The 17,191-nt window shown below is 40.2% G+C and overlaps 1 protein-coding gene and 1 long non-coding RNA gene across 2 annotated transcripts; both read right to left on the bottom strand.

Annotated features, from left to right (window-relative positions):
• Positions 1-919: 919 nt before the first annotated feature.
• On the bottom strand, positions 920-9,929 carry LOC135075629 (uncharacterized). The gene is made up of 4 exons (XR_010258075.1): positions 9,831-9,929; positions 6,511-6,600; positions 1,776-1,892; positions 920-993 (listed from the first exon to the last, which is right to left on the bottom strand). It is a non-coding gene; the product is annotated as an uncharacterized LOC135075629 (long non-coding RNA).
• A 3,746-nt stretch (positions 9,930-13,675) lies between these two features.
• Positions 13,676-15,354, bottom strand: LOC135075477 (rab GTPase-binding effector protein 1-like). The gene is made up of 3 exons (XM_063969915.1): positions 15,170-15,354; positions 14,980-15,093; positions 13,676-13,863 (listed from the first exon to the last, which is right to left on the bottom strand). Exons 1-3 carry the CDS (start codon positions 15,198-15,200, stop codon positions 13,676-13,678), a joined length of 333 nt encoding a protein of 110 aa, XP_063825985.1. The 5' UTR covers positions 15,201-15,354.
• Positions 15,355-17,191: the final 1,837 nt, after the last annotated feature.

The raw sequence follows: 17,191 nt of genomic DNA, 5'->3' as shown, positions 1-17,191 counted from the left end.
GAGCGCTTAGGGTCAAATGGGCGAACTTGTATTAGTGACCTTACCTATACCAGGCCTGTTCATCTCCGCGAGTTTACATCGAAAACAAAACACGCACGATGGCCCACCTACAGGATACTATTCGACAAGGCCTCACATACGAGCGAACATTGACTCACGCACGCGTATTCTTGTGTATGATGGAAGAAAATAAAGAAAATGGTGTACTAAATACTGTGCAGTATTTAACTGCCTAAATAATAATAAAAACACAGAATGTAATTTTTTGAGTTGCCTCAAGACACTGAGAGGTAAATAAGTATTCATGATAATTCATGCTAAATCATGTATTTCCTCCGCCATTTTCCGCAGTTTGGCACCTCACGTCACATCATTTTACCGAAGTCAGCCCTATAGCTTCGGCGCAGCGCGCAGTGCCGATCACTGACGTTTGACAACAAAATGGTGCTCGACTCTTGAGACAGGCTAAATTACACCATATTGTTAATGACATTGAGCATACATTTTTTTAAACACCTTCGCGAAGTAAAACTTCTGTACGTAGTACTTATTATTATTCTGTGCCTATACACCCACGAAGTTTGTCTAACCTTCCGCCAAACACCCTGTATATGGGCACAATAAGTGCACATAAAACAACAATATAAACAAGAACAAAAGCAATTACTGAGCCACCCAATAGGCTCCCGCTCAGCTTTTATCTTGACGTGCTCGTAAGGGCATAAAACCTTGCCGACCTTTCTGAAACATACTATGGTAACGTAGGGCAACTACGGTACCCTACGGCACGACATGCACTTGGCCGGGTTTTTTTTATTTGTTTGTATAGGCTACAGAAAAACATATTCCGTAAAAAATTCATAAGAAAATTATGATTACAAGAAACATTTAACAATTTTGATATCAAATCAACGAATAAGTACCTGCATCTGTCTTGACGTCCCCGCTGGAGCCGGTAGGCACCGGGCTGCCCGTTATCGCCGCTTGAGATTTCTATAAACAATATTTTATATTCATAATTCATTTTGAAACTTCTGTTGTATCTCTTACAGCCAAATACATTCTGGTGTGACCTTAAAAGATCCATTAAATTAAGATGGTGTAAGGTAGGATGCTATATTTATTTACACGAAAGGGCAATTAATTAATGATACAATATCAAATTATATGTACGCCACTTTGTTACATCACGTATGGAAACTGCTCACCGCTAGATGGCGTTGTACACTTTTAACTTGCGGTGGTAGCAGTGGCGTAGCTAGGTAACCAAGGGCCCTGGGGCAAATAAAAAAATGGGGCCCCACTGCAATCTAGTTTTATTAAATTTATTATAAGCTTACTTACTCCTGATACAGCATTATTTTTTTTAATACAGCATTTTTTTTTTTTAATTAAATAATTATTTTTGTCAATCACATTATTTTTTTTTTAATTAAATAATTATTTTTGTCAATCATATTAGTTTAGGTTAGTTTACATTCAAATAAAATAAAACGCACATATCGCTATCCGTCAAATTTACAACACTGCCAACCCACAGAAACAATTTAGGGGAATTACCTTGGTATAACTTTCGAATTTCTCTCTACTTATTTTGAAAATGGGAGAAATTAGTTACTAATAGTTCAGTTCAATTGAGATTTTCTGGTAAGGATTCGGGGGGCCCCCTAAGCTTGGGGGCCCTGAGGCACTGCCCCGCCTTGCCCCTTAGTAGCTACGCCCTTGGATGGTAGTTCTATTTGACTTGCGGAACTTACGAACAGTGAATCGCTTACCAAAGCCTCCTGCAGTTGCGTGTCGGTGTCGCGCAGCTTGCCCTTGAGCGCGGCGATCTCGTCGTGCAGCGCCTGGTTGATGGAGCGCAGCAGCTCGCCCTCCTCGGCACTCTGGGGCTACAGAAACCATAGCTCAATACACGGCTTAAGCGCTCCTGCACACGACGCCGCCGCCGCGTCGACGCCGCGCTCCTACACTCATCCACGCCGCGAGTATACCGCCGAGTACATCCCGCCGCCGCGCCGCCGCCGCGCCCTCAAAGCATGGCGCGGTGGCGGCGCGGCAGCGGGCTTCACGCGGCGCGAATAAACAGTGCAAGGCGCGGGGGCGGCGCGTGTGCGGCGTCGTGTGCAGGAGCGCTAATGGTGATGGACTTTTGACGCGTTGTGTACTCTATTTGTTACATCGTATCTCAAATGTTACAATATTAAAATATTAAGAAAACTGTGAAATAGAGGTAGAGTTAAGTGTGATGTTTGTGCCAGATTAGCATGGTGGTTTCTACTACCCCTCTGTTAAACTTCGCATGGCATTATAGCACGTCAAAAAACTTTACATTTTTGTTATAAAATCAGACATACTTATAAGAACCACAAAGATGCCATAGTATTTAGCTTAAGGTGCTTCAGTTATTAAATTATCAAAACTCACTAAAAACTAAAAAGGCGAAATGTATGCAAAATTAAGTGTGATAGAGTTGTTGATCTTTTTGTGATGTTTTAACCCATTAAGCCGTGTGAATCGAAACACAATTTAAATCAATTGTTACGAGGTCTTGTGCGACCGCTTGGGGTTTGATGGGTAAAGGTGCAAGTTCGTAGCCGACTGCACGCAGCTGCAGACGACATGTCACCGCGACACGTCGCTTTCTAACGGGTGTAAAAAAACCTATCCCGAAGCCGAAGGCTACTTATTCTCCACATCATGAGGATCATTTTTTTCTTTGGGACCATACCTGGGAAACTTCTGGTTTAGGAGATATTGAAGGTCAAAGTCAGAATTATTTTTTCAAGATTTTTACAATATCAATTTCAATTCGTTATTTAGAAACTTTTTTTCTAAGAAACATTATTAAAATTTTGAGTATTTTCGTCACAATTAGGCTTTTGTCTTTACAATAAGAAATGTACAGTAGCGCGCGCACACACGCTCAGGCGCTGCCCCCACGCCCCGCAACCCGCGCTCGCCCGTGAGTCATTCAACTCTACTGTGAGTTCAACGACTACGAATCTACCCAATTTGTAAAAATGAAATGAGTACTTAAATTAGTCACTTACACCTTATCACCTTACCACTTTAGTTTTTGTTCTAAAAACTAATAAATTACCCTTTAATTAATAAAAACCCTTTACACGAATTTGTTTCTCTCCGCAAAATAAAAAATCTTACAGAACCTTGGTTAACATTTTTAACTAAACCATGCTTTTACGCATAACCATCATTCTATCACAATGTAGTATCACAGGTCCTAGTACCTACGCAAGTGTGATAAGCGTAAGACAAGTAGTGTCATTAAAAAGTACCGTAAACACATGAATAATGAATGGTCTTTTGAATCAGGCTCGTCATTCTTTACATTCATAACTCTCTACTTCAATAACTGAAGTCTTTACGATAGTAATGAAATTAATAAAGTAAAACTCAAATTATTGCTTACACCACACCGCTCTAAACGCCTAGAATAAACACCCTAGCAATGTTGCGCCTATCGTTGATTGAGGCATTCACTTTCGAGTTAGGAGTTATGATTGTGTGTCTTGTAAACTTAAATGATTTCAGCAACTAAATAAAAAAGTATCTTTTTTCACTCCTTCCATACTCATTACTTCCTTTCTTAATAATTTACTTGAAATAAATAATCGTCATGCACGCGATTCTAAATAAACGTAATTTTAATCGCTAATCACAGGTAGTAAGCAGGTGTGATAAACTTGTATCATTAAAAAGTACTGTAAACAGATGACAAATGCTCTTTACACACAGGTTCATTATTGCTTACATTTCTAGCTCTCTACCTTAATAACTTACCGTCTTTACGATAGTAATTAATAAAATAAAACTTAACTTACTTATTAATGCAATCTGAACGCCTAGAAATAAATCACCGACAAACTCTTGTTCCTTCACTTTCGATATGAGATAAAAGATAAGATTTTGTTTATAAACTCGATTGATTTTAGAAACTAAACAAAATTTCATATCTTTTAGCACTTCTTTCATACCAATTACTTACATTCTTCATAATTTACAAAAAATAATTCATCGTCTTGTTTGGGATTATTTTAAATGAACGTAACTTTATTACACGAAATAACTATCAAAATGTATTGGTATTATTATTGTTTTATTAATAACGATTGCGTATCTACAATTCATTCAAATTTGAGTATTTTGGAAGTTTGCTAAGAGCATTAATTATTATTAAGTATGCTAGGACGGATCTTTAGTTACCAAGATTAAACAAAGTATTTTTCCCGCCGCTTTTACATTCTCATTCGTTGATAGACTTGCATGTACTAAACTAACGAAATTAAAGTTTTGTTATGTTAAAAATTACGTAAATTTGTAGTTGAAAATTAAGAATAATAACAAAGCGATGACGTCATTCGATAGACGTATTGCTTGACTGTGATTGGTCAGTCTCGCCGCGCTGGGCAGCGCCTTTGTTGCTAGGCCGCTCCGCGCCTCGCGCCAGCGCCACTCGCGCGGCCAGTTCGGTTTCTTCGGTCATCGAATGCGCTTTTCTCATTGCAAATTTGCGACTTTAATTGTTTTCTCGGGCGGTTTTGAGTAGTTAGTGTGTGAACGTGTGATAGTGAGTGTGGTGATAGTGAGTGTGGTGATAGTGAGTGTGGTAATAGTGAGTGAGTGAGTGTTAGGAAAATGCCTAACCATACGTACAGTGCTCGTGAGTACGTAAACATGGTTTACAGTTATGGGAGGGCACATGGAAATGCATCTGAAGCCCTGCGGCTGTATCGGGCTGAACATCCTACAGCGCACCACCCTACTGATGCACGTATTTTTGTTCGGGCTGTACAACGCCTGCTGGACAATCAGCCGATTGTGCCAGTGTTGGAGGGCGGGCGCGGCCAAATACGACCTGCGGCGGAACAAGCCATCCTAAATGTGATGAGGGAAAACCCTCGTCTAGGCGTGCGATCGGCAGCTAGGCTGCTGCGTAGAAGGCATGGTCATCGCGCTCGTCATGTCGTGTCTCATTCCACCGTGCATAAAGTGCTAAGAAGGGACAGGCAAAGGCCATACAAAATTCACCGCGTGCAAGCACTGGTCCCGGGCGACGCCCAGCGCCGCATGGCTTATTGTCAGTGGCTGCTGAGACAAGACCGAGGGTTTGTGCGGCGCATCATTTTTACGGACGAGAGCACCTTCACAAACAACGGAATGTGGAACCGTCGCAATGCTCACTACTGGTCTGCCGTAAACCCAAACCAGACCCAAGAAACGGGCTTCCAGGCGCGGTGGAAGCATAATGTGTGGGCAGGCATTGTGGGGAACCGGATCCTCGGTCCCGTTTTCTTGCCACCTAGAATGGACGGGGCCGCGTATTTGAATTTGATCAATGGACACTTGTCGGAGGCCTTGGACGACATGCCGCTGGCCGAGCTGCGGGATACGTGGTACCAGCACGACGGTGCGCCGCCTCACATTGTGAGACCAGTTCGGGAGCGGCTGACGGAGCTGTTTGGCGACCACTGGATCGGCAGATATGGGCCGCATGCGTGGCCTGCCCGTTCGCCCGATTTGACGCCGTTAGACTTTTTTCTGTGGGGTTACGTAAAAGACCGTGTTTTTGACCGCCCTTGTGAGACCAGCGAACAAATGCGTCAAAAAATTATTGACGTATTTGATGAGCTTAAATACCGGTCTGTACGTGAGGGCATACTGGAGCGCGTACATCAAAACACACTTTACCGGGCACGCGTTTGCTTGCACGTGGAAGGTCGTCAGTTCGAGCCACAACTTGTCCGGTTGGAGCGGCCGATTCCAGACGACGAAGTGGAATAGTCGGTAAGTACTTAGCTCTAAACCTAAACAAATGCTAAAGGAATGTGTTTTTTAAATGTAGGAAGTGATTAATCTGGTAATTTTGTGTACAAAATACTTCTGCGGTCGCGGTAGGTAGTGGCGGGAAAGCGCGTACGCTCCAATCACTCACACACACATAGGCAAAGTCGTTGCGTTGCGTGGCGCGCTGTACATTGCGGGCTGCGGAATATTGTATTTTTTTTAATCTTAAAAATAAAAATTAATTCCCACGAATAATATTTTGTAATATTACTTGGTTGGGTGTACAGAATGCGTAGTTTCAGTCTTCGTGATAGGTTTTTTTACACCCTGTATGTATTTTTATTAAATATTCCCAGGTGACATGACGCTTGCTGCGAATGGTATTTCATAGAAATACATAGAAACCAGTAGTGTCGCTGCGACACGTCGTCTGCTGCTGCCTCATTTCGTCCACTTCCAACTTGTGCCTTTAATCTATACTAATATTATAAAGCTGAAGAGTTTGTTTGTTTACTTGAACGCGCTAATCTCAGGAACTACCGGTCCGATTTGAAAAATTATTTCAGTGTTAGATAGCCCATTTATCGAGGAAGGCTATAAGGCTATACAACATCACGCTACGAGTAATAGGCGCAGAGCAAAAATGATTTTCGCGCGTACGAAGTCGCGGGCACTGCTAGTCTAATAATAAATGTAGCTCACCTTAGCCTTGGTGGCAGGCTCGAGGTCCGCATCAGCGCCGAGCTTCCTCGCCAGCGACCGCACGAACGTCGCCGGCGCCAGCGACACCTCCTGCCACGCGCCAGACAAGCTCACATACATTCCCGACATCATCACAAGTCACAACACTACCACACTCACACTATAGGCGGCACGGATCTTGATCGTGAGCAAAGAGCTGGGATCGCTTTGCGCATCGTTTATTTCTTCCAAAATAATGATTCACTTTTGTTTTCTTCTTTATAGACAACCAAACCACTATAGGATGTTTATTTCTGCCAATATCGAGTGGAAAATTAATATGATCTTAACTAGAACATGGATGCTTCAGTTCTATTGTTATTTCATGGATTACATCAAGATGCCAACGGGACAACCCGCTCGACACTCGATGCGCGCTCAAATTCCACTTGTTTTACTCTTTGTAATCGATTTTTTTCATCATGGGCTAATAGAAATACCTTTGCTAATATAACCGCTTCAAAACATTTCGTTTAGCGTTCAAGATCCGTGCCGGCGACTATATCACGTAAACCTCAGATGCACAAGGGATAGTCGCGATGTCTAACAACTTTGTCACTTGTACTTCACCAATCAAGGATACGTGTCGCGCGACTGTTGTCCCCTTAGCAAATAAGAGGCTGAATGAAGGCTCTTGGAAACGACGAACGATGCGGGAAACATCGATAATGCTACGCAAATTCTAATTACGTCTAGATTATACTAATTCGTAACGATTTCTTAGATGATATCAATGAATTTACTGCAATATTGCCCAAAAATGTTGGTCGTTTATAAGAACCTTTACAAAATTGTATAAAATAGAATAGAATAAATTCATTCATGAAGTAAAAAAACATTCTTTTAAGTTTACTGGACTCAGGGAAAGAATTGATGAATAATGAATTTTTCAAATTCTCCCCACAAATGCAAAAAATATTCACTGTCAAACACACTTAGTCTGGCAACCACTAGCTAAACTTGTAGACCACTGAAAATAATTCAAACCAATTCCAATTAAGGTGTTACAAATCAATATGTTTTACATTGAACACGAAACGTAAAACTAATTGTTTGAACTATTTCAGTTACTAGTTTTAGAAGCCCGTAAGTATTGAAAACTGAATTTTGAAAGGATGCTCTTTGAACAGAATTCCGTATGCGTACAAAAACCGTGTGAAACAGAACTAATTCCACAGTGTAAGCAGGTTCGTATCGATAATATGCAAATTCGTCATCGACACGCCGATAGCGTTAGGGCGGGGATACATTTGCGGAAAAATCTGCTATCAATATTTAAATTGACATTGATAAAGTTATTTTTGATTAAAATGTAAGTTATATGAATTTATAATATTGCACTTTTACTTGACATGTTTTCTGTGTAAACATGCATTCGTGGACCTTTTCATATTAATAAAATGCATAGTTGAATTAGAATGGTAAATATAAGCTACTTGTATAACTCGCCTTAAAAATCATGTTTGAAATTCTGTAGAATTTCATAGAAAAATGCCCAAATAGTAATATGACTTATACCACACACAACGTAAAGCCTAACTCCTAAGTATTATACAACTATAAATAACGATAATTTTCCCATAAAAAGTGTGTCCTAGACCTGGATAGGGGTAGATAACGCGACCGGATGTGGCACCGCAGAAGCACGCCGTAAGTGCGGCGTAAAGACTACTATTAAACGGGTACGGCGCTAAGTGACGCCTCAGACCGATAGTGACAATCGCAAGACGCAGGCTTACTGAGCCACAAGTGTTTGTATTTTTTGGTAACCCAATAAACGTGTTGTTTTCATTGTCAGTAAGTTCTAAATTGTACCTAGTGGTAGTGGAGTGATTTTCACGAAAGTTACAAGAAAATGTAGACTTGGAAAATAATTTCAGCTACTTTTAGGGGCAAATAAAATTATTTATTTGTAATAGCAGGCATAAAGTTAACTTTTCGACTTGATCTAATAAACATTAAACCTCAATTTTGATTTCAGTAATTTTATGTCTGGGCGGTTAACTTTTACGGTTCAAAAAGTAAAGAACTACTATAGTTACAAATACTTTCTTGTGAGTATAGGTATAAGGCCTATAGTGAGAGGCCACGTTTCCGAGCCATAAGTTATCACTGGTAACACACATTGATTATACACTCTAGTCTTCAGGCATTGAGGTAATTTGGACGAAAAGATGTTGCGTAGTTTCCCGAACGCTGCCCAGCCGAGTTGGATTCGACGATTGACGTAAAGGTAGCAGGGAAGCGCTGGACGCAGGCCGCTACCAATCGATCAACATGGAAAGCATTGGGGGAGGCCTATGTTCAGCAGTGGACGTCCTGTGGCTGAAATGATGATGATGATGATGATGAGTATAGGTAGGTTGTATTCCTTGTAACATCAATTTCGACAGCCGAGCCGAATTTCTAAACTCTTTTAGACCATAACTGTTATTGTGTACTTATTTAGTTTTTTTTTCAATAATTTTAGAAATTGCGGTTGTAGTTTGCACTTGCAACTTTTTGCATTTGTTTGGAGAAATTCTTTTTTGCCATCTATTTTATTCATTTGTAAGAGCCTCAGTTGCGTGAAGATTCCGCTTCAGAGCCTAAGGCCCAGATTACACCAAGGCGGAGCGGAACGGAGATGTGCTTTGAATAACCATCCAGATTTGCTGGTTTCCTGAATAATGAAATCCGCCTTGGTGGACACCGGACCTAAAGCCCCTCGCCCACGGCGACTTTTTGTAGCGATGCAGTAGCAATGCAGTCGCTAGCTATGAACCCTCGCCCACATAAACACGATTCAGTCGTGATGCAAACATGATACTGTCGCGCTTCTGTCGCAATCAAAACGCGATTCAGTAACGATTGCTACAGTTGCCGTGCCACCCTCCCTTCGTTCTCTTCCCGATGTCGTTGGACACGGTCGCGCGTTTATATCGATACATTCGCGATGCAAATGCGACTAAGGCGCGTTAAAAGTCGCCGTGGGCGAGGGGCCTTATACAGGGTGTTAGGTAAATGGGTATATGAGCCAACACTAGCCTATGTTAACATGGGCATATAAATGGTATGGTGAAGTCAGAAAATTGATATCTTCATTTTAATTATTTTAATTTTCATATAAATCGGATTTTATAAAATTTATTTTGTATGAAAATTAAAAAAAATAAAATGATATCAAATTTCTGACTTCACCATACCATTTATATGACCATGTTAACATGGGCTAGTGTCGGCTCATATACCCATTTACCAAACACCCTGTATTGCCAACGTACGTGTATCTTGGTTCCTACCTGGTTTTGCTGTCGGAGCAGGTTGAGCTCTCGCTCCAGGTCGAGCGCGCGCGCCGTCAGCCGCCGCACCTCCTCCGAGCCTGATGACGACGCCTCCACCGTCTCTGAAACACAACACATCAACCTTTATTATAACAATCGCCCTACAAGTCTAAAGAAGAACGGTCACGCCCCATACAAAAAAAACCCAGACCCGACAGAAACGAGACATACCTCAGTTTTTTTGTCATGTCTTAATTAGTTAAATTATATATTTTTTATATTCGAAATCTATGTATAACACCAAAATATTACCCTTTGTTTTTGTTTAGGCGTTATACAAAAACTAGTACAAAATGCTTATTTATCACCAAAATTGGTAAATGTATGTACCTAAATGTCTATTACAGCTGCTATGGAATGTATCTAGGTGACCTGGAGATACAACCGGATTATACAGGGTGGTTATACATATGGAACGATAAGTGATCTCACTCGATTATTTCTAAACTATACAAGATATTGAAAAACTAGTTACTGATTCTGAAAGTGCTTCACGAGCTCTTTCAAATGGTACCAATAATAGGGTACAGATTATGGAAGCTGGTAACATTGAATTTTTGGATTTTCTAACTTATTATTTTTTCCACCCTGTATAATCCGGCTGTATCTCCAGGTCACCTAGATACATACCACAGCAGCTGTAATAGACATTTAGGTGCATTCATTTACCAATTTTGGTGACAAATAGGCATTTTGTAGTAGTTTTTGTATAACGCCTAAACAAAAACAAAGGGTAATATTTTGGTGTTATACATAGATTTCGAATATAAAAAATATACACCGTGTTACTTTGCATTCTTGCCATATTTCACATTATAAATGCGAAAGTAACTCTGTCTGTCTGTCTGTCTGTCTGTCTGTCTGTCTGTCTGTCTGTTACGCTTTCCCGCTTAAACCTCGCAACCGATTTTGATGAAATTTGGCATAGAGATAGTTTGAGTCCCGGGAAAGAACATAGGATAGTTTTTATCCCGGTTTTTGAAACAGGGACGCGCGCGATAAAGTTTTTCTGTGACAGACAAAATTCCACGCGGGCGAAGCCGCGGGCGGAAAGCTAGTTTAAGATAAACAAGAGACTCCCATAAAGAAAGTACACTAAGATTTTAGTAAATTTGGTTTTTCAGTACAAATTGGAATAAACCAATTTTGTCTCGCACGTTCTACAGATGCAAGTAGAATAAACCTAGTGGGCGTGGCCTAGTTCTTAATTTTATGGCTCTGGGTACCAGCATTTTTATCCAGTCATAATAACTATTTTAAAATACTCTTCAGTTGATTTCAGATTTTCCTTTCTACTTTACGGGCTTAGGACCGTCAAAAATACGTAATAATTAATAGGGTTTCAATTAATTTACAACATTGTACCCTATTTTTACAAATTAATAAATTAAGTATGAAATGAAATCACCTTATTCACAATTAATTATTTATTTATAAGTTCCTACTTACAAAGTTTACGTACTGCGAAGCAAGTGTTCAAAGTGTCCTCCGTTCTGATGAAGGCACAGTCTAGCACGGCGAAGCGTAGGTTTTTCGCTTTAGTTTTCGCAACACATAAACGTTTTGTATCACAGTTTCACTAAAACAATCCTTTCATGTAACGCGTTTACACTGTTTATCTCTTCTGCGCATACCAGTCGTTTCAAGTCACTCCAAAAATCCATTGGTGTCAGGTCCGAGGATCGTGGTGGCCAAGCTACTGGACCCCTCGTCCAATCCACTGTTCACCAAACGTATTATTCGCGCACTTGACGTCCTTATTGTGGGGGAGCACCATCCTGCTGGTAGTAGAGCATTTGGTGTAATGCTAAGGGTACGTCATCAAGCATTTCGTCTAAGACGTCTTGCAGACACTCCAAGCACCATTTTGATTAAATTATTCGTTGTTTGAATACACTTCAGTCATTTTTGTATTATTTAAAACGTGATTTGTGTTTGATGGATTTTTCAGTTTTTTACAAGTGTCAAAAAGACATTTTAAAGACAATAGATTGCAATAGATATTTAAAAATACAATAAAAAGTAAAAAAGTCTCCATTGCCATCGCCAACAAGTGATGTGCATGCGTTACGATAATTAGTGGTGTGTTTAACAGATTGTCGATAAAATAAAATACTCAAGATTAAAAAAAAAAATCTTTCGGGCATTATTTTTTTACGGATTTGTGTTCAGTATCAGTAATATAGTAACCTCTGTAAATATGGCAAGAATGCAAAGTAACACCCTGTATAATCTAACTAATTAAGACATAACAAAAAAACTGAGATATGTCTCGTTTCTGTCGGGCCTAGGTCACAGATGACCGTTCTTCTTTGTTTCCCAAGGATGGAAAATGAGATGAGTAAGTAAGTCCAGGTGCACTTGTCTAAATAGATACTGCAGCTTTGCTCAAATATGAATCTAAAATATGTATAATAACTCAAAGGTGACTGACATAGTGATCAACGCACAGCCCAAACCACTGGACGGATCAGGCTGAAATTTGGCATGCAGGTAGATGTTATGACGTAGGCATCCGCTAAGAAAGGATTTTACGAAACTCCACCCCTAAGGGTGTAAAACGGGATCCACGCGTATGAAGTCGCGGGCGGCCGCTAGTTCTAGCATAAAATTGGCGCGCGGTCATAATATCAGTACATTTAGCAAGTGACAATGGAAAAGGTACTGCTGAAGTGCTAAGAATCGTGCAAACAAGTTTTCAGCTTATATGTTTGCATAATAACAATGAGTCAGACAATGCAAATAGCCTAGCTAGATTATAATTACAAGCATACACACCTCTCGGGCCCCATCCTAAGCAGAATGACTGCAGCATCACTGGCACGCTACTCACACTCAAACAGCTCACAAATAAAAAGGAAAATGTCACTTTATCACGGTTGTTATCAATGGGATATTTATCAATACTCATTAAATCAAACCATTAATTAGTTTGCATGTGGGGGAACTTCATGTTTTAGTTTTCCACAAGCTTTTGTCTCAGTGCAGTGTAGATATGGTAAGTAAAATAAAACCACACTTTCCAGAACAACTGTAATAAGTGATAGTAATTTATTTCTAGATGTGTCAACATATAATTTGGCTGAGAAGCAATAAGCACTCTGTATACAAGCATTTTGATATTACGGAAAGGATCGCCTTGTATGTGGCATCAGAAATGACATTTGCGATATAACCACGACACAGGCTTGCCTAGTGTGGAGTCCAACATTATTATGAGAAAATATGTAATGATATTTTGGTAATAAACGATTTTATTATTATTATTATTTATTATAATATTGTGGGTTTATTCACATTTTTCTTTGTTTATTCACATTGTGGGGCTGATTTTTATATTAGACTAGCGGCCGCCCGCGACTTCGTACGCGTGGAAACTTCCAACCCCCGTTTTACCCGTCTTAGTGAGCACCTACATTCTAAAAGGAACCTCAATTTGGATCAAGCGCCGCAAGTGGAACTGGATTGGCCACACTCTCCGAAGGGACCCCGATCACATCCCTAAGCAGGCTCTGGATTGGAATCCCCAAGGAAAACGCAAACGTGGTCGCCCCAGGCAAACTTGGCGGCGCACTGTGGCGGACGAGGCGAAGAAGATCGGCAAGACCTGGAGCGGGATCAAGCGAGAAGCTCAAGACCGAACGAGATGGAGGACTGTTGTGGACCCCCTTTGCCCCATCTAGGGAACATAGGACCATAAGTCAAGTAAGTCATGCAAAATTTGACTCCTAGCACTTGTAGTTTCTGAGATTTCGTGGTGAGTGAGTGAGTCAGTCAGTCAGTCAATCAGTGACCTTTCGGTTTTATGGATAGTAGGCTTGATCTAAAATAAATGCTGTATAACGTTGTTTACCATTGACTAGCAGCTGCAAGCTCTGTATCTCGGACTTCTGGTTGTGGCTGAGGGTTTGCAGCTGCTGCAGCTCGGCCCGGAGCCCGAGAACCTCCGACTCCAGCTGCTCCTTCTCCTGCCGCACCTTCCTCATGTCCTCTGCAAACGGACAGAAGTACAGGTGACTCCAAAGTTTATAAGTCAACAGATATAGATCGTTTCATCCACGAAGACGCGCCCCACCATTCTTCCGCTGTTTGAGTGTTATCGGCACACGCTAAATCATCCGTGAGTGCACACGCACACTACAATAATGACGCTCGGATTGCTCGGATCAAACTCCCCGCACCCCGCGCAACCGAGACCAAAAATTTGTGGGGCGCGTCTTCGTGAATGAAACTATCTATATGCTGTTGTGTTTCAACCCTATGTTACTAATCTGACTAAATGAAAATAGGATGGCTGATCTAATTGGATTTTTAATTCTAATTAGAAATAGAATCAACACAAATTGTGAAAAAACTTAATGTTTTAATGACTGAGCATAAAGAATGTTGAAATTGGACAAGACACAAAAATGTAGGTAAAAATGCAGAAGTTAAATGTGATCGCATTTTTGTTTGGTAATATCAGTGCTCTAATACACTCAACATAAAGTAAGTGCATTGCACAACACATTGATGATACTTCTACCTAAAACTGTAACATTTTATAAATTTGATTAAATTTTACAAAACTAGTTTCCTAACAGACAATTATGTAATATTTCAACTAGCACAATTTCACAAAACACTCTTATACATCTAAGTTTAATTTACTATGCTTAAATAAATTTATTTAAATGGTCATGTGAAATATTTAATTAAATTAATGTATTTATTAATTTGTCAATTAATTAATTTATTTATAATAAAATATATTTATTTTGCACAAACACAAGACACTGAGTAGTAACGAATCGACTGAGACCAAATACTTGTAATAAGAATATACAATACAAAACTCGATCAGCTAAACTTTAATATTAATATCAGTTCACCCAACAACACCAACATTAAAATCAAAAGGTGAGAAGTTAAGGAGTGTGAGGACATGTGGGACAAGGTGGGTCTACAATCAAGCTCGCTTCCAAGCATCCTTGTTTGTAACGCAACATCCAGGTTATTGACGACCAACAAAAACATGAGATTGGTAAATGGACATGCAACGCAACGAACACTGTTAATGTCTACGTCATGCTCCCAAGACCTGCACCGCCGGGGACGAAAGACGAACCTTCTTTCTGCAAGAATAGCTCTTTCATTCGCGCTCGCTGCACGTTGAACTCCTCTTCCAGCTCCCGCCGCGCCTGCTCCGGGGCCGAGCCCGGGCGCCCTTCCGCGCTCTCCACTTGAAACAGAAACACTATAACGTCCTCCGGAACTAGTTAAAGGCTATTTGCTAGAAGCAAAGTAAAAAAACACACCTTTACTTTCATCACTGGTTTCAGATGACATTTTGCGCTTCTGGTGCAGGAATTTGGACAACTAAAGATGATTTTTAAATAGTCTTGTAATAATCAACGTCATTCCAAGGATTTCACCACATTTATGATGATATTTTTGCAAAAAAGAAGATTTTACGAAGTGTTACAGCGGAAACCAAAATGACAGCTCATGACAGATGATGACAAATATAATTTTGACGTTTGTTTGACAATAACTAGTGTTGCCCAGTGACGGTACGTTACGTGACCAAAATACTCGTGAAAGTATTTGTAAGTAACGGCCAAGTATATTTGTCAATATTTACTTTGCTAATATCTTTTTTTCTAAAAAAATCTTACTAATTCGTCCCTGACTGACCCCTGTGCCACCCTTGCGTTCTCGTGACCGTAGAAATGTATTATATGGGAATTTTGAAATGTGTTGTTCGCGGAGCATATTTTGACTGGTAGTTGCCTTGTCACCTGTTGTCTTGTTTGATTTATTAACTATGTTTTAAGTATTTGATTAATTTATCAGATAATATTACCTTATTTAAGTTTCAACCACAATGTTTACCACCCCTGGCGTTTTATTATGGCCAGGTCTGGGATATTATGTTAAAAAAAGGTCACAAAATTTTACTATAATAGAATCTCGTGTGACCCTGGCTGAAAATATAAACCTACTAGATTTTGTAAAATTGGATCTGTCAACAGCACTGGACCAGGGGTGAATCACTATTTGTACTCTGAAAGAGTGACGTGAAGTCACCGTTCAAATGGCGCGAAATATTTCGCACCCTTAATAATATAGGGGCACAACTCAAAATTTTTGGTTTTTTACTTTTTGTACTAGAGAGGCACATTTTCGTAAGTTCTACAAGATGGCTTTCACAGAAATCGAAAACAATGATCAGATAAAAGAGTTCTACATTTTGTGCCCCTTCCATACTTTCGTCTATCTTCCCGCTAGAAGGGCTGAATCAGAGACATGCCGATATTTGTCGAATCCGGCCCCCGCGACTGTGGTCCAATTTGGAGTTGTGCCTTTGTGTGACAAACTTTTAAGTAAGTGTTAGTGAGCTAAGACTTATTGATTCCTTATATTTCTAATAATATGTTACATTTTCATTTTTATTACATTGATAAAGTCCCGTTAATCATAGAAAATTATAAAATATAACTTTAACTTTAGTTAGGCGGACCATGGATGGGTGTTTGTAGTTAAATTTACAACTCTCCTATAAAAGTAATTTGCTTCTTGGTATTAATTTTCATACCTATTGGTTGATTAGGAGCCTATAGAATGTTTTATCGCGATGCTAAGAAATAAAGCGATGGTTATGAAATACTTCCCGACAAATAAACTAATGATTAATAAAATAAGAGACATACCTACGTGTACTATGGGCCTCATAAGAAGGCTCAAGGTCACCCAAAGGGCGATGGAGCGGGCTATGCTCGGAGTTTCCCTGCGTGATCGAATCAGAAATGAGGAGATCCGCAGGAGAACCAAAGTAACCGACATAGCTCGCAGAATTGCTAAAATCAAGTGGCAGTGGGCGGGGCACATAGCTCGTAGAGACGATGGCCGTTGGGGCAGGAAAGTTCTCGAGTGGCGACCACGGGCTGGAAGACGTAGCGTGGACAGGCCTCCTACTAGGTGGACTGACGATCTGGTAAAGGTCGCGGGAAGAGCCTGGATGCGGGCAGCGCAGGACCGTTCATTGTGGAAAACCTTGGGGGAGGCCTTTGTCCAGCAGTGGACGTCATTTGGCTGAAACGAACGAACCTACGTATTAAGGCTATTAACCTTCGCTCGGGGCTCGGGTTGGCTTTTTCTTTGTTTATTTTATGAACAAACGCACTAGTCAGCCAAAAGGTGAATTACTTTAATAATATGATAGTGTTATAATTTTTAATTATATTATTCATTCATTTATTACGGTCACATAAATTGATGCTAATTAATCACTCAGATTCTGAGGACTGAGGATACATCGAATTTATTTTAAAATTATC

Source organism: Ostrinia nubilalis, chromosome 10, assembly GCF_963855985.1.
Source record: "Ostrinia nubilalis chromosome 10, ilOstNubi1.1, whole genome shotgun sequence".
Taxonomy (NCBI): Eukaryota; Metazoa; Arthropoda; class Insecta; order Lepidoptera; family Crambidae; genus Ostrinia; species Ostrinia nubilalis.
The sequence above is the reverse complement of the archived record's forward strand: the minus strand, read 5'-3'. Positions and strand labels throughout refer to the sequence as shown.